Source organism: Zonotrichia albicollis, chromosome Z (genome assembly GCF_047830755.1).
Source record: "Zonotrichia albicollis isolate bZonAlb1 chromosome Z, bZonAlb1.hap1, whole genome shotgun sequence".
Lineage (NCBI taxonomy): Eukaryota > Metazoa > Chordata > Aves > Passeriformes > Passerellidae > Zonotrichia > Zonotrichia albicollis.
This window is the reverse complement of record NC_133860.1, coordinates 6,578,603-6,602,339: the sequence shown is the minus strand read 5'-3', so window position 1 is coordinate 6,602,339 and position 23,737 is coordinate 6,578,603. Positions and strand designations below refer to the sequence as shown.

Here is a 23,737-nt window from a genome sequence, read left to right as displayed (position 1 = left end):
CCAAGAGCCTTTCAGTGATGTACTTCAGTCACTGTAATATGCATTTGTGTTCTTGGAAGAAAAATCCTATTCTTTATTCCCAAGTTGTTGACTGAGCCCTCTCAAAGTCCTTGTGGTGTCAGGAGCAACCAGCCCTGTGTGTAGCTCATCATCTCTGCAGGTAGCAATGTGACACAGGGTCAGGAACAAGCAGGTAGAAGCAACGGTTTCTTTACACGGCTGGTTGCTGTGGAGGCCGAGCCACTGCCTGTAAGGTGCCCGAGGAATTCAGCATTGCTGTGCCCTCTGCTCCCGTCCTGTTCTGCCTCTTTGGGGAACACGCATCTGTGCTTCCCCGGGACAAGGGCCTGCTCTGGGATGCTGAATGACTGACCCTATTGCAGCGCTTCTGCAAAACATGGCTTCTGAATGTGCCTTTTGTTTGGGGCATCGAGCCCCAGTTTGCATCCAGAGTGCCTGGCAGGACACAAAGTGCAGCCTTTGTTTTAGATAATGAGTGGTGAATATTTTAATGAGTGTTTCTTAGTCTAGTCAGTGTCAAGTACCATTTTGGGAACAAGTGACTGAGCTAACCTCTGAGCTTGGACTGTCAACAATCCATTTATTGATAGAATTTCACAAATTTTGAAGGAATTTCCCAACAAAAAACCCCAAAACAAATGGCCACCCCAAATCCAACAACCAATGCAAGCAACACTCTAGCCCTCCCTGAAACACTTCCAAGCCTTCCATGTCAATATATAAGCAGAACTGATACAAACCAAAAAAGCACTCAGTACTGCTATCACTGTATTTGTTTTACTTTAGAGTCTTTCTTTTACAGTGTGTGAAAGACAAGCATATTCCATTAAAAGAAGAAAATGCCTTTAAATTAAGATAGTACCTACTTTTCCTCTTCAATGCATGTATATATAGGAGAGAGCTTCTGCAGCTGAATTACTCAGTCTCCTGCATTAGGCATATTCTTGTTAATATCTTTTTTTTCACTCCAATTATTTTTCACATGAACTTAAATTCTGTTCTCATCTTTGGCTGTTTGTAACATATCCCTGTATGTCAGTGGATGCTCTGCAGAAGAAGGGAAGGAGATTTGTCTTTCCAGCCGGGAGGGGCTGTGCTTCCTCCTGCTCAGTTGCCAAAATCTAGTCAGCCTTAAGCCTGGATTAGTAACTGAACAGTTTTCCTGTTCTTTGTGAGACACCAGTTCTCAGATGGAAGAGCCTGCTAGCCCTAGGCTATCCATTTATATGACAAATAAATACTTATAATGACCAAAAAGAGTCAAAGCTTTGTCAAGGGCTGCTGTAAGAAAAAGGGAGCAGGAAAGGAAGAGGTAGAAGGAGGTGGTAGAACATAGTGTGCAAGTAGGTTGGAAACACCAGGACTACAGCCAGGATCCAAAAGCCTGACACGAGATGTTTCTGGTGGGAGCAGATCCCTTCCCTATTGACTTGGTCTTTTCACTGGTTTAGGTGGCTGATCTTTGTCCCCTAATCTGTACGGAGGGGCAGAGGCTGTAATGGAGTGATTCTTCCCCCAAATGTGAAATTCTTGGGGAGCACAGCCTTAATGGACGAGATGTACTGCTAGAAGCCTTGACTTGTTATTCTTTTGGTAAAAGAAACTTAATCAAGATGAAGAGGAGAAGCCAAAGGAGTGAACTGCTGCAGTGACTGACAACACCACTCACTGAAATGTTAATGTGTTTGGAAGAATTTTTTCACCAGGGGAGGTTGGAAACTCATACAGTAACATTAATTATTAACTGCAGCCAAGAGCTGGAAGATCTAATTTAATTTCTGGTTGGATAATAGGATGATTCATGCAACAAAACAAACTGTGTCAGAAAATGAAGTGTCTCTGAAAATTGACATTCCCAACTTCTGCTCTGAGCTAAAGCTACTGCAGGTAAGCTATTACAACAGCTAAAAAGTGAAAAGTACAGGCCGAATTCCCTGCAGATGTCAGGCTGTGATCCATAGGAATTAGGAGTTTCTGCCTTCTCCAGCCTGAGCAAACCCCCCTCCTTTAGCCTCTCTGCTTCTGCCCCCAGCAGAGGCACAAGTAAATGCGTTTCTCCAGCCTCTGTGGAGCAGTAACAAGAGCGCTGCCTCACATCAGACACTCCACGGGCTGTTAGGAGAGGTGACTTGTGGGTTCTGGTGTCCCAAAGTGATTGCAGCGTAGCCAGCTCTGCCCTCTGGCTAACACCTCTCCCAGCCTGGCTGAGTGTCGGCACCCAGGGTACCTGAGCCTTGTGTCTTTTGAGACTGAAGGAGTTCAGAGCTGTTTCAGGTTTTAAGAGTGACACTGGCATTTTCATGTCGGTTGGCATAGTTTTCCTTCTCTCGAGCTTTTTCCAGCAAAGCCTGTTTAAGGAGCTCCCTGTCCCATTTTTCTCCAGGTGAAGCAGCCAGTGGTGCAGCTCTGGGTGTGTGCTGTGGAATCGATCCCTGCAGTTATCTGGGTTAGAAATGAGCCTCCAATCACAGTTTATTGTTGGATTACGGTTTTATTGAATGTGTGTTTTGTCATTAAACAGTGCAGCCACTGGTGGTTTATGGTCCGGAATCATTAAATATCTAACAAGAGTATAGATTGTGGTTACATAAACATGTTTGTGTGATCCGTTGGCAACTAACTGGGCTAGGGGAGTGAATGCAGCTCCGCTTCCCCTGTTTGACACAGGAGCTTTGCGTGCTCTGCCACACCTTCCCCTGGCCCAGGTTGCTCCGAGCCCCGCCCGGCCTGGCCCGAGCTGGGAATGGCATTAACCAGAGTGACATCGCTGCTGAATTCGGGCGGGGAGTGGCTGTGTCTGCTGAGCACTGAGGGAGGCTGTGGGATACATTGGGAAATGATTGTTTAAAATACAGCGTTACACTGGATTTATGTGCTATTTCACACAGGAAAAAAATGGAGATTATAAAGTGTAAGGCATAATTTTTCACTTTTAAAAAGTTTGAGTGTTAAGGGCCTAGTGCATTTCATGAGATCAAAAAAAATACCAGTTCAAGATGTTTAATGTTTCTTTTAAAAATATTTAAAGTATAAATATGTCAGAGGTTCATTTAGTGAAAGGTAAAAACCTTTGTGTTGTTCTAGAGCAGCTGCTTTGAAAGCAAGTCCTCCTGTGAGTCCTTGCTGCAGGCTGCTAATTGGGAATTCAGACCCTTGTTACTGGATGGGGTTGTCACGCATCCACCGGGGACATGGCTTTTAGTGATTCTCTTTTGCCTAGTAAGTTTTGAAGTACTGCTGGAAAGTAATGGATCCGTGTGGGCCCTGACCTGAGGATAATGAGGATTTGAAATTACCCAACCTGCCTTGTTCTTATGCCAGTGTCCTGTTCTTTTGCCCTGGCACTGGCAAAATCCTACACAGACAATCATTGTTCCTTTGTTTTATGGTAGTTTGTGCATGTCAGAAAGTGGGGTACTTGTTGAAATAAAACCTTAATTTTTTAATGAATCAGTTTGGTTTTTGTATCCCCAAAGGGAAGGAAAAGAAGTTCTGTCAGATTTTCTTTAGAAATTTTCTGTTGAAATTCACAGTAAATGTTCAGTTTGGATGCAGAAGGGCAGCAGTGTGGTTTGAGCCTGTTTGTTAATGGCGTGCTTTTGGCATTGGGCTGGGTGTCTGGACTCCTGGTCCCATGCACTGTCACTGATGTGTGGGTACCTTTGATCCCTATGCACCACTCCTGGTGTCTGTGTTCCAACTTGCTCATTCCAGTTTTGTGTGCTCTTTTCATCTGGTTTGTCCCCTTGGAAGAGCAGCATCGTTATAGTGTCCCTCTAAGACAAACTGGTGCCTTGATGAAATTCTGCCTGGTGTTTTTTTCTGCTGAGTGTGCCATTCCAGCCAAGGAAAACATGAATATAGTTCCTTTTCTTTAGAGGCCTGAAATAGGACCTAAATCACTGTTGTAAAACATTTACTATTTTTCTGTTGTATCAGCTTTTGAAGGCCATAGTTCTCCAAACTCTGCAGTTCTTTTAATACTTACTAGTGTTTCCTTCATCTTATGATTCCTTCTGTGTGAGAATCCTTGCTTGGCCAGGAGTGCTCTGGAGGACTGGGTATGCCCCGTGAACTGACCAATGCATTTCAGCCAGGAGTGTCTTTATGATCCAAATTGCATAGCCTTCTTTTGTGCAAAAGCCTTTAGGTTTAGTTGCTCTAATTTTGCGATCTGTGGAGAAAATAATGGGGTTTTTACAAATACATTGCATCCTGCAGCGAGGGTTGAGAACTCTGTGGGTAAGGAAAGGCACAGTTTGATTTCTCTTGGATTTGGTGAGGAGTGTGGTGAAGCCGAAAGGAGGTTTTAATGCTTGAGCCAGATGAGTTGTAACCAAGTGACCTTTTAAGTTTGTTTTCTGTGCTGAACTTGCAGAGGAGAGTGGAGATTTGGGTCATAGCCCTGGTGCATGGTTTTGTTTGCATTGCACAACTGAGATTTTATCAGACACTGTTGGCAAAATTGCCACTGACAATTTCAAGATTAGTAAGATATTGCAGGAATTACAGGGAGGCTTTCCACATTCTGTTGCTATGGCCTTTAGAAAGTCACTGTGATCAGAGATGGAGCTGTTTCCTTGGGGTGCTCTCAGCTGCCTTTTCTGGGAGTGATGGTGACAGCCCACCAGACAGGGCACCCCACCTGGATTCTCCCTCTTGGGCTGCCCAGCATTGTTGGATGTTAGGGAGGTGCTGATCCAGAACAGGATAAGCCAATTTGGGAATACTCTCTGCAGGAGGGTGATGTGGAATTCCTGAAGCACTTTTTTTCACTCAGCTATAAGTGGATTGGTTCAATCCACCAAATCAAAGTCAGAATGAGTTCAACTCTTCTGCCACTGAACCTGGTTTCAGTTGCTGGGAGATTTAGGAGAAGCCTAACATGGTTACTAGGCTTGCTGTGGCCAACACTGGGCTTTAAGCAGGTGACACACAGTGGGTTTGGCTTTGGAACTGCAGATCCTGGTTGGTTTATCCCCCACAAATGGGGAGAATTCTGAGCGGTGTGTGTTTGGGTGATGGTGGGTGTGTAGCGCACAGGGCTCTGTGTGCGTTTTCATTCAGGAAACCAGAAGTGCCACAGTTAAAACATTGAATTAAAGATTTGTTGTCTTTTCCATTTGTATTTGTTTTGCCATCAAAACACTGACTTAAAGATCTGTTATCTTTTAGTATGTGATGTTTTGCAAACTTTGAGATATAATGAAACTAGAGGTGCTCAGTGGATGAAACTGGATTCACAGAGTCTCTATGTGCAGGTAACATTCCAGTGGGATCTGGTTTCTCTCCTCGCAGTTAGTGGAAATTTACCTCTCTGGCGCCTATCGTGGGTTGGAATCAAAAATGTGTCTACAGAGAGAGAAGGGAAAAAAGCAGCCAAACTGAGCCCGGCCGACACTCCCCCACCGTGACTCAGGTGAAGCTCTCTCCGGGTGAAACCCAAGCTCGCTGGCCTTTCCCCTCGTTGCCTTGGCGATGGTCATTTATTGCCGCCATTGCTGAACTTCCGCGTGTGCGGGCGGAGGCGGCGGGCGAGCGGCGGTGCTGCCGGGGCTGTCGGCGCGGGGCTCGGCGGTAAGTGCAGCCCTCGGTGCCTCTGGGGCGGAGGCCGTGCTGTGCCTGCGGGGGGACAGCCTGGCGTTCCTCTCGGGCTGGGCGGCTCGCAACCGAGGGGGCGCTTTTATATACCTTTGGAAAAACACGTTAAATGTTTAATCTTCCTGGTCTGCGTGACGGCTGTTCAAATATTGGTTTGCATTGATCCAGCCGTTGTGCCTTTCACACTTGTCTGTTCATTTAAACGAGTCAACTTTCTAATTTTATACCCCCATCGATTGTTATTTTCAGGCTGTTCTCTTAATGCCTACGCTACATGTGTCACGGGATTGTTTGTCCTGTTGGAAGTTGACATTTGCAGCTTTCCTTCTTACTCCAGGCTGGATTGCTGTGCCTTTCTTTTCTGTGCATTCAGAACATAGAGATGTGTATTGCAAAGCTTGTTCAGGTTGGTTTGACAGCACCTCTGTGTCGGTGAAGCTGGTGCTGGCTGAGCTGCATCTCCTGGATCACCCTTTGAACCTACAGCATTTCACCCTGCCTGTCGGGGAGAAAGCAGCTCGGGACACTGTGTTTGGCCCTCATTCTTCCTCTCTGCTGTCACAGCTCTTCTCTAAACTCCCCAGCTCCAGGGTATTTTACTAATCCGGGGGAGAACTTAATAAGTTTTCTTTATGTCAGTACTTTAATGGGTCTTTGCAATTACTTAGTTTTCCAAAAGAACTAACAAAATGTTAATAATAGAGATAAATATGCATACAACAGTCTGCTAAATCTGGAAATACATCTGTTTTCCTTCATCTTTTCTGAGGTGAATTGAGGTTTGTTCACTGTTGATGAAGTCTGGGTTTTGATCTGTAGCAGGCTTCCAGCTCCACAGCTTGGTTCCACCTAAATAAGCGGAGTCCTCTGAAATGGCACTGTGAGCTGCAGCTAAGAGAACACAAACTGTGTAGAGGTTCTCCTTCAGCAGAGAGAACTCTGTAACCTTTGACATGTTTTGGGAAGACAGGAATATGTAAACTTCATGTTAATGATTGGACAAAGCTGAAGTCGGTGTGGACGTGCGGCGCAGTGGAGCTCAGCACTAATGGGTAACCAGGCCCTGGAGGGCAGGCTGCGGCAGCTGGGGAGGCCGTGTCTGGGGGCAGGGACAGCTGCTGGAATGTCCACAGGGAGCTGCCAAAATGCTGCCAGCCCCACCACCATCCCCACCTGCACACACAGCCTCTGTGGACTGAGTCACAGTGCTCAGCACAGCCCTTGTTGGAATCCCCGCTTGTGTTGTGCACTGTGGGCGCCAAACCTGAGCGAGGCAGGAATGGAACTGCAGCATCAGCTCGGGGGCTGGCCTGGGGAAGCAGGAGCCCCCCGGGGTAGGGAGAGGCAGCACCTGGAGCCCCTTCCCGGCTCAGTATGCTCCAGGCAAGGCTGAAATAGGATGGATAGAAAAATGTGTCTGTGGGGTGAGCTGAACTTCTCTTTCAAACTGTGCTTCAAAAAGCAGCTTAGGATACGTGCTTTACAAAACACAGGGAATTCAGTGGAACACAAAAATTGCAGTCGGGTGTTGGCTTCCTGCACAGGTGAATATAGTTTAGTACAATTTCTTTCTGCTGTGTAGTTTCAACACTGGGCAGAACCAAAGGTTCTCCCTTGGCAAATGGCAACTCAAGTGGCAAGTGGCTTCTGAAGACTTGTCTCCCCTTAACTGTTCCCAGGTTGCCGTTTCCTGCATCCTGATCTCTGTGATGTTGCAAGGAGGAGAATTTGGCTGCTTATGGAAGGATGGGGTGGGATGATAAGCGGATGAGGGTGGGTGCTGGCCTCTTGGGTGCAGGAGAAGGCAAGGAGTATCCAGTATCCCAAGATTGTGCCCTGTAGTGTGCAGTTGCCTCCACTGCTTGCTGACTCAAAGGGGATCGGATAGTCTTGCCAGAAGATGGGAATTTGTGTTGAGAAATTTCACTTTAATAATTTGTTAGGTGATTGATCAGTGATGGAAGTCTCAGTCAGGGTACTTATCTGCCAGTAAATTGTGCTCTGCAGTTTTTGTGTGGATTGGGTTGTGGTCTGGACCGTGAGTCTGTGTGTGTGCAGCAGTGTCAGTTCATGTGGGACCTGAAGCTGTTCAGCTGAGGGAACTCACCACCATTGCACCATTGCTTCTGGCATCTCTTTCCTTTTGAAGATACGGCTGGGCTAATTAAGCAAGTGCTTTTTTAGAGTGCAGCAGGGTGTCTGTGGTCGGTCAGCCAGGGTGCTGGAGGAAGCCCTCATTTCCCTCCGTGCGGCTCCTCCCCAGGGAGCCTTGCTCCTGCCGTGTGTGTGCCTGCTTCCCTGACTCGAGTGCCTCAGAGCTCTGCTGTGGCTCTGATCAGCCCTGTTACCCTGCTTTGCTGCCTCTTGTTTGTTTACTTGAAAATTAGGACTCCAGCTGTATGCTTGTTATCCTTCAGCCTCGCTGTCTGCCATGTCAGATCCCCACGTCTTCTTAATCCTCCCACTCTGTCTCCTTATCCCATTCTCTGCTTGTGCTGGGGATCCCTTTATTATTTGGGGTTTGGATCCTGGGTCTTCTCACACAGAATTTTTCTGTGGTTAGTGATCCTGTCATTGTGCCCTGGGTTTATAACAAAAACCAACCCAAATCCCCATTTTCTTGTAGAGTCTTTTCAGAGAGAGCTGGGTGGGAATTATCTTGATGACAATTTGCAAGTTCATTGCCTTTTGTATATTAAAACTGCTCTAGAAAACCGGGCACATGGTACTTAGGAAATGTCCACTATGTGAGTCCATTGGATTGTTCTTTTTCACATGCTGTTTTGTCACCTCTCAGGTAAGCTTTGAGCTCTTTTGGGGAAAAATCCTGTTCCCTAATTAGAAAGTACCTTGTGGTGTTACGTGCTGCTGGGGAGAATACCAAACACCAGGTTTCCAGGAAGGATTTTTGTCTCAAGTGTTGTTTTGCTGCAGCCCAGCTCCTCAGGCAGGACGTGTGCCAGGGTGGAACTTGCCCTGCAGACAGGTTCAATGGGACTGTTGTTTTCTGATCCTCTGTCTGTGCCTCCTTCCAGAGGGGTGAGTTGGGCTGCCCAGGTATGGCTTTACTCTGGGGCTGCTCCTGACCTTCCTCACAGTTGGAAAAATCCGTGCCAAGACAGCTGACACAAAGCTGTGTCTGGCTATCAGCTGCCTAAAGCAAACAGACCGGGAGAAACCTGTGGGAAAGTGTCATTGTTTTCCGAACAGGCTTCAAGGAACAGAGTCTCAAGTTACTGTAATTGAATCCAGTATCTTGCAGCTCTGGGAGGCTTATCAGAGGAGAGAAGGTATCACTGATACAGGGGACTGCAGAACCTGTTTCTGTAGAAGACTTTCCAGGTTTCGTTTTGGTGGCCTCTTCCTGTTGCTGAAATGCAGTGCAAGAAACCAAGGTGGGGAAAGGCCATTTTTACTGATGTTCCTCAGGCGCTTCATGCAGTGAAGGGATAAACCGAGCATCAGGCTGATGCTCCAGTGATGTGCATCTGCAGGACTTGCCATCTGTCAGTGAATGCTGATTTTGAGCTCTCCACGTACACCAAGGTGGTGAGACGGGCTTAAAAAATTCATTTGAAGTATTTCTTTTTAACTGTGCGTCCTCGATTTTTTTACACTGCAGACATCTCTCATTACTAAAATGTTATGAATAATTTCCCTTTGTGTTTGAAGAGTTTCAGTGTCAGTGCAGAATGAATTTGTGGTATATGGATCACTCAGGATGTGAAATAGCCCTGTTCAGCAAATACTCTTCTGCTTTTATTGCTATTATTGTTACAGTATTATTGCTATGATGTTATTACTGTTATCTACTTCTGCTCTGCCTTTATTGAACTCTTAACAGCTCTGACTGGAGTCGATACTCCTCACTCAGATAAGCCTTCCAAGAGGTGGTTCTTTTCCAAATCCTCCCTAGGACAGACTCCTGCTATCTGCTAACCTTTTGCCAGCTGCTGATCTGCCAAATGGCATAGAGAATAAACATTAAACCCATTTCTTTTCTGTTGCAGGAGGAGTCTCGAATCCTCAGGGTGAAGGTGGTTTCTGGCATCGATCTGGCCAAGAAGGACATCTTTGGAGCCAGGTGGGTGTTGTGCAGCGCCTGTGATCCTTGGAACATGAGCAGCTGGGCAGGGCCAGGGCGCTGCAGGTGCTGGGCGTGCAGCTCTGGCTGCTCCTGCCTGCTCCCTCCCTCCGCTCTGCCAGCCCGGGGAGCAGCTCAGGGCCCAGGCTTGCAGAACCCAGCCAGGTGATAGATAGCTGGGGGACAAGCTGCTTCTGAAGCTAAAATGAACCCAAACCCAGTAATTTTCTTCTTTTGAAGGTTCATTCAGGCTTGACGTTCCTGCTCTCTTAAGCCTAAGCATGACAAAGTGCTCTACTGCAAATGTTCCAATCTACTTAGAAGGGTTTTATCTGTTGGAAATTAGTGGTAGCCAATTTTAGCTTTTATTGAAATGACTAATTTCTTAATGTATGAATGAGCCTCCCTGTGGGTTTTCCTGTATTTATTTAATGATGCTTACAAATTGTTCATTAGCATCTGTATCTAGCTTAAAACTACGTGAAAGCAGCAATTAAAAGTTTAATCAACTTTAGTATTTTGGGTGAAATTTGCAACAAGCGTTCCTTTGGTAGCTGTGTGTGGAATATGGTATGCCAAAGCTTTTTTATTTTCTTTCTCCAAATGTGTTGTTTTGAAGAACAGTTTTTGATGCTGACCTAAGCAACATAACTTTTATCTTTCAAAATGCATGAAGTTAAATCCAAAGTGTAATTAGTACTGAATCCTGTTGATGCAGCCGTTAACATATTTTAAGGAAATTGGTCTCAAGATCAGTAGGATTTCCATAAAACAGAGTTAATAACAGATTCCCTACATGTGTTTTTAAATTTGAATCTTTCAAATGAGTTAATGTACAGTGGTTTGAAAACACGTTGGCATTGCAGAGCTGGTGGAGCTGTGCAGGGCTTCAGACTGGAGCAGAGCAGTTACCGTGTTCCTGCCTGCCTGTGAAGGATTGGCTACAAGGTGTACATTGTGTTTTGCATCTCAGTGGGTTATTCTGCCTGCTTTTAATCAACTTTACCATTATAAAACACTGCCTGTGGGCTTGCAGGGCCTGAAAGCCATTTCCTTCTTGATTACATCTAGGGAAAGTCTCTGACAGTGTAGAGCACTGGAGAAACTTGTACTTTTCTTCTGAGGATTGTAACAGTAATGAAATCTCAATGCTCTTGAGTTTGATTTTTTTGGGCTTGTTTTTGACTTAGGAAATAATTTTAATAGCAAGTAAGGATACCTTGGGACACTCAGGGGAAACCAGCTTGCTCTGTATACTCCTTTTGTGAGCAAGGCTGCTTGAAATGTGGCTGAATTCTTTAATTCGTGTGTGTTCTGTCCCTGTGGTTCGTGATGGGAGGAGAGCACATGTGGCTGTGGCTTTGCAGGTGACAGAGATGGCAGATGTTTACCCTGTACTTATTCTTTTAAGTCTGCTATCACTTTTCTAGTCGGCTTTGAGTTATGGTATGTCTGGTTTTAACTATTGGAAAACTGGATCTGGAGCTCTCTCCTCCAGCACGTGTGCTGCCTTGGAACTGGATTGGCTGAGAGCCTGTTCCCCTTTGGTACCGATGGTTCCCCTGACAAGCAGAGACAAACCACTGAAGGGAGGTGCTATCATAAATGAATCAAACTATTAAAAACCATTATCTGGCTCCTGCATGCCTCTTCAGCACTTGCACGTGTGCCAGAGGGAGAGTGCCGTGTGCGTCCTGGCCGAGGGAGGTCCTGGAGGTACAACAGATCTGGGGCTGAATTCCCGGAGCCTCTTGACTAGAGGGCAGCTGCTCAAGTAGGGGAGAGTTCATACTCTGTTGGTGCTTTTTCCTTTTCCTAGCGCTTTGCGGTGGAAGTTTTTCCAGTGCAGTGGAAAGGAAATGTTATTAACACGGGGAAGGGAAAGAGCCGCAAGCACACGTGGCTTTCCCTGGGGAAGGAAGTGTGCTCCCATAAAAGCTGTGGGGTGCAGGGAGCAGCCAGGGGCAGATGAGTGCAGTCACTGCTGGCCGCAGAGCAGAAACATGCTGGATAGTCGATAGTTTTGTTTGTGAACCGGTAATGTTGGTGCTCCTGCAGGTGTGTGAAATGAATATTGGGCTGCCCGGTGGGCACAGGGTGTCAGAGCACCCTTGACATCGCTGCGGGCTGGCCCGGGGCTGTGCCCGGCAGCAGAGGGCGCCAGAGAGTTTCCGCTGCCAACCCGTACCTGATGGCTTCCCGCCAAAGTAGGCTTTCAGGCTTTCCACCAAAATCAGCAGCTTTTTACCCATTCCTACATGGTATGGTCTTTAGGATGCCCTGGGTATATATTTCAGGAGCTTTAAATGGAGAAATGCTGCTTTTTTGAGGATGTGGTCTTGCTACTTAATAAGAGGACTTGGTAATAATTCCTGACAGTTATAATGTCATGGTGAAAAATAATTCTCATCAGATAGTTGCTTAATGGAAAAATTGTACAAATACAGAAACATCAAATGTTTCTTGTGGCTTGAAGAAAGGAAGCTTCTGGATTCAGCTCCTCAGCTTTCCCATCTGCCTGCTGTCTACTGTGAGCTGTGAGATTACCTGAATCTGATATCTTTAAAAGAAAAAAGGGGCATGTCAATAAAATCATCTAAGGAAAATATTTTGGTCTGAAATATTTAAGGCAGAACTACTGTGCTGAGCTTTTCCCTTCCAGAATTCAGGTGTCATGGAGTTCTCTCTCTCCTTCCTCACCCCCGCTGGATTTTGGAACTTGTTAAGGTATTTTGGGAGTGTGAAATGGCATAGGAAGATCTATGCATACATCAGCCCCTCAGCTCCAGGGGCTGATGTATGCATATTCTGTTAGAGCATTCATTTAACCTTTGCAAAAAAAAAATTACCTCAGGGAGGAAAAAACCCCATATTTACACTTCCATCTGTTTTGGAAGATTAAAATATTCTTTATGCTCTGGGAGACTTCCAAGAGAGCAGGAATACAAAAGGAATCCATCTCGTTACTCCTTATTAGAACATAACATGGTAAAGGAAGGTGGAGACACTGGAGGTGGGGTTTGAGGTATCATTTTTAACTCCTTTTTTCACCCACAGGCACTTTTTCGCAGTTGTCTGTGATGTGAGTCATTATCTCTAGCAGCTCTTTGCTAAAGCCTTGCTACATTTCTTGTAGAGTCAGAAGTGTGAGCCTTTCTTTGCAAAATAAAACACTAGAAGGGAAATGGGAGGTCTGTAAAATGACTCTGGGATTTGGTATGGAAGAATGAGATTTTGGGATGCTTAAGCACAATGGATTTCAAGTTTGACTTTTCGGTGAAGGATAAGGTAAGGTTTTGTTTTCTTTTCAGAAGCTGATATTCCTTTATCCTTGTGTATTGGACACTTTGTGTCACAGGACATGAGACTTGTATGGCAGTGAGGTCAAAATCTTCCTTCTGTTTGAGAAAAACTCTTAATGGCTGTTACTCAGTACAGGCAGAAAGATGAAACCCAGAAGGCTCGTGCTAAAATAAAAGCAGGGAGCAAACACAGCCAGTGTGCTCTGGAGTATTCCTTGCAGTTAATTGCTCTGTATTATTATTGTACTTCTTACTGTGCAGGATGGGGAAGGTCACCGGGGGAATGGTTATTGGAATAAAATGACAGTGACTGTAAGAGGCTCTGCCTTAGAACATTGTTTTTACTGCTCTCCATAAAGCTTGGTTAGAAGTGTCTCATTATAATTCTAATCTTCTTTGAAGATGCATGTTTTAGGAATTTGTTTCCCTCATCTCTTTGGATCTAAAAGTGACTAAGCAAAACATTGGAATTTAAATAAATTTGGAATTTTTAAAGCTAAGTGCATGCACAGCCAGAGTTTCCTCTAAGTATGATAGTATGATTACCTTTTGTCAAGCATAACCTGCTTTTCAGCCCCGATGTTAACTGCTATCCAAGGGCTCCCATAATTTTGTGGAGACTCCTTGAGATGAGTGTTTTTGAAGACAGTGTATGTCACTGATCTGAGTTTGTGAGAGTTTGGTGTTCTTGAAGGCATGTTGTGTGTAAAAGCACATTTCCCCTGTACAGCCCCCAGTGTGCAGGTTTACCAGAGTGTCCCTGTGCCGCAGGTCGGTCCCTGCAGTGCTGAGTGCTGGGCACCTCTGCCCCCAAACCTGCCCACAGGTGGAGGGACCCCCAAAGCAGGCAAGCCCAGAGCCCTCAGCCATCCAGTCCTGTGGGGAGGAGGTGGCTGAGGCCTTCCCTGCTCTTGGCAGAAATCTGAAGGTGCTCATTTTGGGGATCTTTGAAACACTCAATTTCTCTGACTTAGGAGTATGAGGAGGCGCATGCCTTAAGGGCTCAGTAAGGGGGGTGTTCTGTGTGTACCTGCACTGAGGAGAGTGCAGCTGGGCTGCATGGAGTGAGGGGATGGATGAGCATTAACTGAGAGCCAAATAGTGGTCTCCTCAAGACCAGGGAAAGGATCTGATTGGCATGTGGCTTTGAGAAAGAGGCTTCTCTGCCTTCATGTTGGAGTGTGCTGCTGTTTCTGCAGCCAGAATTACAGGAGCTGCTGATGAATTCTTTCAGATATGTGAGGCAGAAAAGGGGTAGCATAAAGGGAATGGTGCTGTGTTTCTTACAGAAGCAAAATTATCTTGTGCAAGACTGTTCCAAAGGAAACTAGTCGGGCTATTTTGAAATGCAAAGTTTGCCTGCATGTGACAAGCCTGGCGTCCATGCACTTGCATAACAAGTGTTACTAAATTTTATATGTGGGGAGGCGGTTTCAGCTTTTAAAATAAAAATAGAGCCATGTAGGCCTTGGTAGTTCTATTGTTCTTTTACATGTGCCTGTGCTCTCCACCCCCTTCTTTTAGAGCTTAAAATAAGTAAATAATACATCATGTCACTGGCAGAAGCTAGTTTGAGACTTGCTTTCAAAACTGTTTCAAAAGTGTAAAGCAAATGCGATTCCAGACTCAAGTGAACAAATGGGACACTGTTCATTGGCCCCAGTTTCACACTGCTCTAAAGTAATGTGATTTTTAAAGGAGGCTGATCTTCCTCGAGATTTTTTGCTGGAGTTTTGAAGTCATCAGCGCTTTTATTACCCTCTAGAAGAAGAGCTGGAAGCGTGCCTTTTCATGCTGAGATTCAAATGAAAGGTGATAATTATATGTGTACAGTTGCATTGAGCTTTAAGAAAATGCCAAATACTGCAAGTTGACAAAACCATGGCAGATACCTCATTCTGGATGTCTGAGGGATTCCTGAGGTCAGGAAAAGGAGCCTCAGATTGTTTTGATGGCTGTTCTGCAAAAGTCTCTTTGTACTAAGTTGTGATTAGGATTAATATAACTTTGATTATTAGCATCATTTTCTTAGGATTCCCTTTTATTCTGTAGAGAACTCTTATCAGCTTCAAGGTTCTCCTGATCTTGGCAGGTGCTGATGTTCTCTTCAGGTTTTGGCCAATCATATTTGGATAGATGAGATTTGGTGCTTTCAATAATTTTCGATTTTGTAGGGAGGAGCATTTAAGATAGGTGTCCACAAATCAACTCACCTTTGTCTCTAGCAAGCTCAGGTGTGCCCCTGGGGGTGGGCTGCCCGGGGGCAGAGCAGGTGGCTGCAGTGCAGGGCTGTGTGAGACACTTCCACTTGGGGCAGTGTCAGCTGGCCTTGCTCTCCAGATCGTTTTGAGTAAACAAATGCATGTAAGTAAACAGTCTCAAATATCCAGTCCTTTGGGTAAACTCCAGCTTCACCTTCAGCACCAAGAGCTTGGCTGCTCAGCTCAGTCTGACTCACTCTGTCCTGCTTTTAGACCAGGCAGAGATGTCAGTAAAGGCAAAATTTCCTTACTGAAATTTGTAATAAACTTGATCATTCTCTAGTTTTTTTAAATAGAAAAAGATTTGAAAAATAATCTTTGCCAGTGTGCCACAGTTTTCATTTTCTGTAGGCAGAAGATTCTTCCAGGGTATTTTAGCACTAAAAAATTGTAGTATTTCTAAGGGTTCCTGAAAAGAGCATTGTCTAGGTATGGATTGATAACCCAAATCTGGGAGGATACCTGTAAATATTAGTACGGTACATTAGGCAATTCAAAGCAGCACCAGCATTTCTTTATAATCACAATGATGCTTTGCTTTCTTCTAAACATTGCTGCTTAATGCTCAACCTAATTGCAGATTAGGTAGATGCATTTGTGTGCATCTACTGATAGGAATAATCAATGCCACAAGATGTCTTGTTTGTTCTTGTTGCCACCTTTGTGGCATTTTGTATTCAATAGATGGAACATCCAGTACAATGAACATGCAAGCGCTGCTTGTTCTGTAGCGACACTGTCACAAAATAGTTCCTTAAATTCAAAAAGTATCAGCATTTCAATGACTTGGTTGGTAAATCTGAGTGTCTGGTGGTATTGTCAGTGGCTCTCATTGATGCTTTCAAGAAACCTTGGGGCACCATCCAGCAGAGTGTGCTGCAGCCTTGAGAGGGAGGCACCAGAGCAGGACAGGGTCCTGGTTTTACTCAGGCACCCATTTCCCCCCTTCAAGCAGAGGCTCTGCTCTGGTTCCACCTCCTGACATTGTACCTGTGTGAGGTTCATCTGTTCCTGCAGGATGCTCTTTCTCCCAGCTTGGAGCACAGAACCATGGAATGGTTTGTGTTGGAAGGGCCCTTATGGGGCATCCAGTTCCACCCTCTGCTGTGGGCAGGAGCAGCTTCTACTACAGCAGGTTACTCTCTGCCCTGTCCAAATCACTGCTGTCACTGTGCAGCTTGGTTTTATGGTTCAAAACAATTAGAACCACTGCTTCCAAATACTTGCTGTTGCACTTGTGTCAGCCTCCAGGGGTTAGGTGCAGCCAGCCTCTCCCAGGCTCCCATTTTCCCTGCCTGGTTTTAATGGAGTGCCACGGGCATGCTTGTGGGCAGGAGCTGTGTGGGAGCAGGGACAGAGCTGCAGGGAATGATCTCTGCTGCTATGGGCAGGGTTTTGCATTCAAACACTCATTTTCAATGTGCCAGTAGCTTACCAGAGTTCTGAGCTTTCACTGAAGACAATTCCACTAGGAGTGTTTGGAGGTGCTGTTGTTACCCAGTTACATGAAAATTTCCTTCTGCAATGCTCTTTGGCTGTACAATTGTAGGCCATTAAATCTGATGTCTTCTTTTACAGTGACCCGTATGTGAAACTTTCCTTGTATGTAGCAGATGAGAACAGAGAACTTGCTCTTGTGCAGACAAAAACTATCAAAAAGGTATGTACATACTCTCTGTAACTCCATGGCTTTGGAAGGTTTAAGAACACTGGAACACAACTGTCTAATGTAATGCAGCACTAATTAAAGCCATTACACACGTGTATAGCAACTGGATAATGTGCTTGTCTCCGAAGCAAAATCTGAGAACAAGTGCCTGTGCCTCAGTTAAGTTTGCACTTTGGCTCGGCTCACTAAGAGTGGGGCCTGGAAAGGTGGGACAGATTTCTGTGAGTTACCAGGCATTTACCAAAGACTCTGCTGCCTTGTCCATCAGGTTTCCTTGAACTCTGTGGTCAAGCAGCATTCAGAATGAATGGATTATCAGTGGGCAGTAGTGCCCTCAAAACCCGTGTTAGGCCAGGGCTTTGTTTGGTGAATTGTATGTGCTCTCTCTTGCAACAGCTGTAGCATTTGATGAATACAGTGCTTAAAATGTAACATTGTTTTCCTTACTGCTTCATTTTAATTTATGTTTACTGAATACATTGTGCTCCTTCAGGGAAACAGCTGAAAGTTTCTCTGCGCCCACAAGCCCGTCCCTGCTCTTCCTGTCATTGATTCACCTGCCCTTTACAGCGGTCTTTTCTTCCAAAAAGTGTTTCCTGCTCTGCCATGAGCTCCTGTATTCCCAGTTTGTAGAGAGATACAGTATAATCAGCCCTCTTGTCCTGCATATGAGGAATCTCTTGGATCTATAGCAAGGAGTAAGATAAACAGCCAAGATTCCCCTTCTCTGTAGAACAGAATTGTCGTGGGTGTAAAGCCAATTTTTCCTGTCAGCTCTGCCCGTAAATCTCTGCTGTGTGAGAGCATGAGGGAATGATTTGGCATGAGCACAAAAACATTGGACATATTGTCCAATTGTTTTTATACTTACCCAAGCTTGAATTGCCCAAATTACTGTTTGTAGTTCTCATCTCTTTTTTGTCAATTTATTTTGTCATGTTTGAGCTCACTTCAGCTGGCAATCTATATGCACGTTTGTTTTAGTCAGGTTGTCAAAATTAAAATCCTTGGGCTGGGAGGACATTGGAAGAATATCTTACCTATTCCAAGGAATAACCTTTTTTTTCTTATGTTTTGGTTTTTTTTTTTATTTTTAATTTTTCTTTTTATATCACAGTATAAATCTGAGCATATTCTTGTAGCCCTAAAGTACCTTTGTGTTTAAAAAATTCGTCTGGGTTTAAATGAATCTTGAGAATGAAATGTCTTCAGATTTTATTTCTATAGGTTCTCAATGATTTGTCTTTTAATCATCAAATTCTATTTTTATTAAATGTCTATTTTTAGGATCATCTGACTCAAATATCCTCCCACATTTGGTTAACTCAACAGAGAATTTCTAGTTGGCAGTATATTTTTCAATTTCTTTTATTACATGCTTTTCTTTCTCTTCTATTTCCCTGAAAACTGTCACTTGCATGTATGTTTTTAGAAAAACAGAAAACATAAACATTAGATGTAAATATTGTTATTTCTTTTACAGACCCTGAACCCTAAATGGAATGAAGAGTTTTACTTCAGAGTAAGTTTCTCTTTATTTGCAGTCATTATTAGAACATGCACAGCTAATCTTGTTTCCTGTTTGTTTATCAAATAGATTGTACAGCTGATCTTATTTTGTATTTGTTTGTATGTTTACTCCAAAGACCTGCTTGCCCTGATGTACTTGCTGTTGTGTTTCTGAGGGGATGGAATGCTCAGCAGGAATTGGCCCCCGGGTTCCTTGGAAACTGTTTCCCAACCTGCAATTATATAATTGTGAAGGGCAGGAACTTTGCTACTCGGTTGCACACAATATTTTTCCAAAGAACAATTGACTTCTAGTGCAGCTGTGGCTCCCGCAGAAGCAGGTCAGGCAGAATTTCAGGGGGCTCCAAGCATTCATCTCGCAAAGTAATCCAGCTTGAAAAGATTTTCTGAAAAAATAGATCAACTGGATCAAACACTATAAAACTTGTTTAATAGCAGCTGGTTTGTCTTTCTGACAGGGTTCTTTTAATGTTTGATTTTGTCCTTTTAAATGTTGGCAGTCTTTCTCCTTCAGTTTAAGTAGATAATTTTCTGGGGATATATTTTCTGGTTTATGTGTTGAGGAGATTTCTGCTGGGTGTTCCAAGGGTGCTTGCTAAACAGGCTAGAGATGGCGAGCAATAGACAGTCAGAAACATATCTGAATATGCAGTTCTGAAGGAAATGCAGCAAAACTCTTGCTCCTTGTAAATCAGTCAGTCAGGGAGCCCTGATAGTCTGTCCTGGGACTGGGCTCCTCTGCCAGGGAAATGCAGTAACTGAGCACAGCAAATAAAAGCTTTCCTGTCAACTGCCAGGCTCTTCCCAGTTACAGTAAGGTTCTGATGCTCCAATTCAAGTAAAGATTTACATCAGACCTGTTAGTCCTGTCCTCATTACCTTGGTTTGATTGCTGCCTGAGCTAGCACCCAGACTGTTATTGGCCAGCTCCTGTACCTGCAGTGACGTGTGGATTTTCTCACAGGTAAACCCAACCAACCATCGGCTCCTGTTCGAGGTGTTTGATGAAAACAGACTGGTGAGTGCTTGTCTTAGTTGTGTTATACTAATCACAGCTGATAGAAACACAACACAGCCTAGAGGTGTCTTCAGACAGTTGTTTCAGTGAGTGTGCCAAGAAACACAAATAGAGGTGTAAAAACCATTTGAGTCTGGGACTAAAAGGGCACTAAAGTCTCAACAGAGTAAATGTGATGGAGCCTCATTTTGGATGCAGAGACTGTGTTGTTGAGTAACATGTTTTAGCTGAAAAATAAAGTGATACCAACACCTGTGCTTCTACAAGGCAATCTGCAGGACCATTGCTGTGTGGAAGCTGTTCACATTTTTGTTGCGTCTCATAATCCATATAAAAAACTGTGGGATTGTGCTGGCTGCTGGCAGTTTGATCAGTTTGAGTTGTCATTGCTCTTGGGATTGGTAATTTTCTGGCTTTTGAAAGCAAGCTGCTGGCAAGCAGAGTTCAGATGGCAGAGGGCTGACCCGTCACATACAGGTTTTCAGAGCTGTTGACAAGATTTGGGCTTTTCAGTTCTCGCAGGGAGCAGCTGTCCAGGCCCTGAGATGGAGCTGCGCTTCTGGTTAACCAGAGTTTCTCTTCTGGTATGTGCTGAGAAGTGTGTGCACCCTTCACGTGCGAGTGCCCTCAGGGCACTGAATATCTTTGTTGTAGCAGAGCTGATTTAGGGTGGTTGCTTCACGTTCTGGTGTATCCTGTCTGCCTGTCCTCCTGAGCTCTGCTGGCTCTCGGAGTGTAACTGTACTCCGTGCTGGCAGTGCCGCGTGTGGTGGCATTGCTGACTCCCTCGCTGGAGGCCAGCCAGGAGCGGTCAGTTCTGTGCAGGGTCTGGGACAAATCGGTACAAACGGACATGCAACACCCAACGCCGCTTCTCCCTCACCTGTACTGCCTGGTAAATCTGGAAAAGGAGCTTTCTGTCTTGCTCTCCTGCATGCTTCTGCTGGTTTCACTGTGTGAGGGATCTTTGCCATGTGTATGATTGCTTTGTAATTTGTAGTTGCTCAAAGGGAACCGCAGGTTATATTGCTGTTGGGGATTTTTAAAGGCAAAAGTTTTTTGTTTAATTGCATTATGAGCCTGGTTAAAGTGGAAAGCATAACCGTGTTGTATTTATTTCTGTCCTGCCATGACAGCCCAGAGCTGTAACACACTTGTGTTATGCTTGAAAGAATTTTCCTCATTTGCATGTGGTGTAGACTTAAACTTTTAACACAAAATGGAAGTGTTCTGTTGTAGTTACATTTTTCTGCAAGTGCTTTCTCCAAGTGTGCCCTGTGAATCTGATGTGGTTTAGATTTATCGCAGTGCTGAGTGTATTCGCTGCCTCCGTCAGCTGCGAGAGCTTTCCCGCTGGGGCCGCTCCTCCCTGATGGAAAAGGAGCAGCTGGGAAGGTGCTGTTTCAGGCTCTTGCTGGCATTACAAAAAAAAAAAAAAAAGGAAAAAACAAACTCCTCACACACACTTACATTGGAGAGGGGGAACCAGGCCACGTGACTCCCACCATCCTACCCTATGTCACCGTGTGTGTAGGAGCTGACTGCTCCTGCCCAATCATGCCTGGAATGCCGCTTGCCACTTGGGCTATTTCTGCTATCTGTCGCTCCCAGGGCTGCAGTGCTAACCGTTTGGCAGATGGGACACTTTTTCTCGGAGTTCATGTCTTTGGTTTTTAACTTCTGGCAGTGCCTGAATTGTTGCTGTTCTCCCTCTCCTTTTCTCCTCTCTGTAAAACCATGGCCCATCGGCTGCGGTTTCATTTTGGCTCTGGGAGAAGCAACACAGCTCCCGAATCGGAGATCCTCGCCCGGGAGAGAGAAGATGACTTTTTCATGGCATTCCACACCTTGCCAAGAAGAAGCAGCCCTCACGCCTTCTCGCGGCACGGGGCGGAGGATGGCAGCAATGGAGGCTTGCACGAAGCGGGCTCCTTGAAGAGGAGCACATCCATGTTTATCCCGCAGCTGCTGAACGGCGTGGACGCGCGCCCCACCAGGAGCTCGTCCATGCAGATCTCGCTGCAGCGCAAGGCCGCCGACGGCTGCGCCGACGAGAGCGCGGCCCCGGACTCTCCGGAGGAGACGCTCCCCTGGAAATGCTCAGACTTCAGGGAGCGTCACGCATCCCCCGCTGAAAAGCGCTCTTCTCCGAGCGCTCCACAGGTGACTGCTGAAGGTTCTTCACCCAGGCTGCTGGAAGAGTTAGGGCAGCAGACAGACGGAACTGTTTGCTGTAACCGTAGAATGTTTTGTAGCGCTGATCCCCAGAGCGAGGAGGCTCTGCCGACTGCCCAACGAGAAGAAGCAAGTGAAGCGGCTTCAGGTTTAAACATAAGCGGTGTGAGGATTCAGCACCGGGCCTCAAGTGCTGAGGTGCCTCAGGTTACTCTACTTCCCCTTGGTCCTGAGGCTCCAAATAGTGCTCCCACCTCTGAACCCCGGCGCTGGTCCTTGCAGCATGTGCCAGATCTGTCAGCAAATTCAGGGAAAAAGTTCTTTGTTCTCCAGTTACAGCAGCCACAGACCAGCAGTACGGGCACAGGAGGTGGAGGTAACTTTGGCTTTACCGGAACCAAAGGGGACAGATTGGTCAGGTACCCTCGGATACGGCTGGAAAGGAGTACTTCCTACCCTGTCCAGCCACCAGCAGAAGGAGTTAGCCCCACAGGTGATGGGCTGAATTCGGAGCTGCCTGGAAACAGCGGGAACAGGGCAGAAATACCTAGAAGCAATTCGGTAGAGCGGATGCCTCAAGGGCAGGGATGCTTGTTTAAAATCAGACCTGATCAAAACATGAGGCAGCAGCACTTCAGGATTCTTGTCACGCGTGGGCCAGAAGAGCAAAGTCAGGGTGTTGGTAAGGAGGGTCGTGGCACCCCGTGTCCTGCGGCAGCCGGCCCCGCAGTAAGTATGATGCTGGGTGTGCTGTGCTGTGCTGTGCTGCTGAAACTCAGATTGCCTTACAAAGGCTGCCAGGCTGCAGCCAACTGCAGCACTTCCATTGGCAGTGCTGGAACGTTCTGCCTTTCTGTGGAGCAAACCACAAATCAGCTTTATTTCTAATCTAATGTAACTTTGCTCTCAGTTAAGATTACATCCAGAGTAATATTTTCGGATCTTACTGTCACATGTTTCTTAATTCACTGTTATGTCAGCTGGAAAGATTTTTTTTTAAATCAGAGCATTCAAATAGCAAATTAAATGTTCCTGTTAGTTCAGTTGGCTGGGATCTTACTGCATGAAGAACTCTTTGTACACTCTGGTTTTAAAAATCAGAATACTTTGGCACTTTCTAAATGTAATGGACACACGTGTACCTCTATACACTTCCAAAAAAGTATTGTAATGAAGTAGTTGTTAAAACTCTGGGAATCTTAGGGTGATTTCAATCAAAGTACTGACTTAGTTAAGGTACCAGGAAGTCTGAGGAAAAAAGAATCTTTTCTAGTAATTTCTTATAGTAATTTCTTATATTAATTTTTCTTTCTTCCTTCTGGAAGTGAAAAACATGTCATGCCTTTTGTATGCCACAAGTCCTGATCCAAGTGCAAGTGGCTTGGCACAACTCAGTAAACAGTCTTCTTGTTTGGATTTGCTTCACGTCGGTGTTAGGGTGGCAAAATTAATCTCTGGGTTTGCGTTGTTACAGCAGGCGAGGATTGATGGTTGATGTTTTTCAGCCACTTTTTCAAAGCCCAAAGTAGGAACGAAACTGAAGGGTTTGGATTAGTCATTTGCTTAAATTGCTTTGCTGTGCAATCCAACACGGCCCACTCGAGTTCCCGGCTCGGGGGTGCTGTATTTAGCAGAGCGAGCTCTGGCTCCAGCTGTGGCACGGGCTCCATGGCTCCTGCTCTCTCAGGCACTGAAATGCAGCTCAGGGACAGCTGCTCCCTGCAGCAAGGCCAGGGCTGACTCTGCAGCTTTCCCATGGAAAAGCTTGTGGATGCCGTGCTTGGCCAGCCTTCTTTCTGGGGGCTCTTGAAAGCGTAAAATAGAAAGAAATCCCTTCCTGGAACACGTTTGGTTCCAGGACACATAAGGGAGCAGAAAAATATGTCTGATTTTCCTTTCCTCTTTATTATCCCTTGCTCCTTTCCCAGATCAGCCGTTCATGGAGACCCACTGCGGCCAGTTCTGTAAGTAGTTGTGGGTGTCAGACCCAGCACAGAGGCAGCAGAGGTTTGCAGAGATGTGCCCTGGGGCCTGTGCAGCAGTTCTTATTTTCCTAAAGCATCTCCCCTCAAAGTC

General features: G+C 45.5%; 1 protein-coding gene across 8 annotated transcripts in view; it reads left to right on the top strand.

The window, feature by feature from the left end:
- LOC141727012 (E3 ubiquitin-protein ligase NEDD4-like) overlaps positions 1-23,737 on the top strand; it is a 61,520-nt gene that overhangs the window by 9,720 nt on the left and 28,063 nt on the right. For 3 of the 8 annotated variants that reach the window (XM_074532284.1, XM_074532285.1, XM_074532286.1), the window contains exons 2-5: positions 9,633-9,706; positions 16,848-16,929; positions 18,422-18,460; positions 19,433-19,486. In XM_074532284.1, coding sequence (XP_074388385.1) covers positions 9,633-9,706; positions 16,848-16,929; positions 18,422-18,460; positions 19,433-19,486 — 249 coding nt within the window. Of the gene's footprint in view, positions 1-9,632; positions 9,707-16,847; positions 16,930-18,421; positions 18,461-19,432; positions 19,487-21,087; positions 22,391-23,737 lie in introns of those variants that run through there. The other 5 variants (XM_074532279.1, XM_074532278.1, XM_074532281.1 and 2 more) reach the window with 4 other exon arrangements.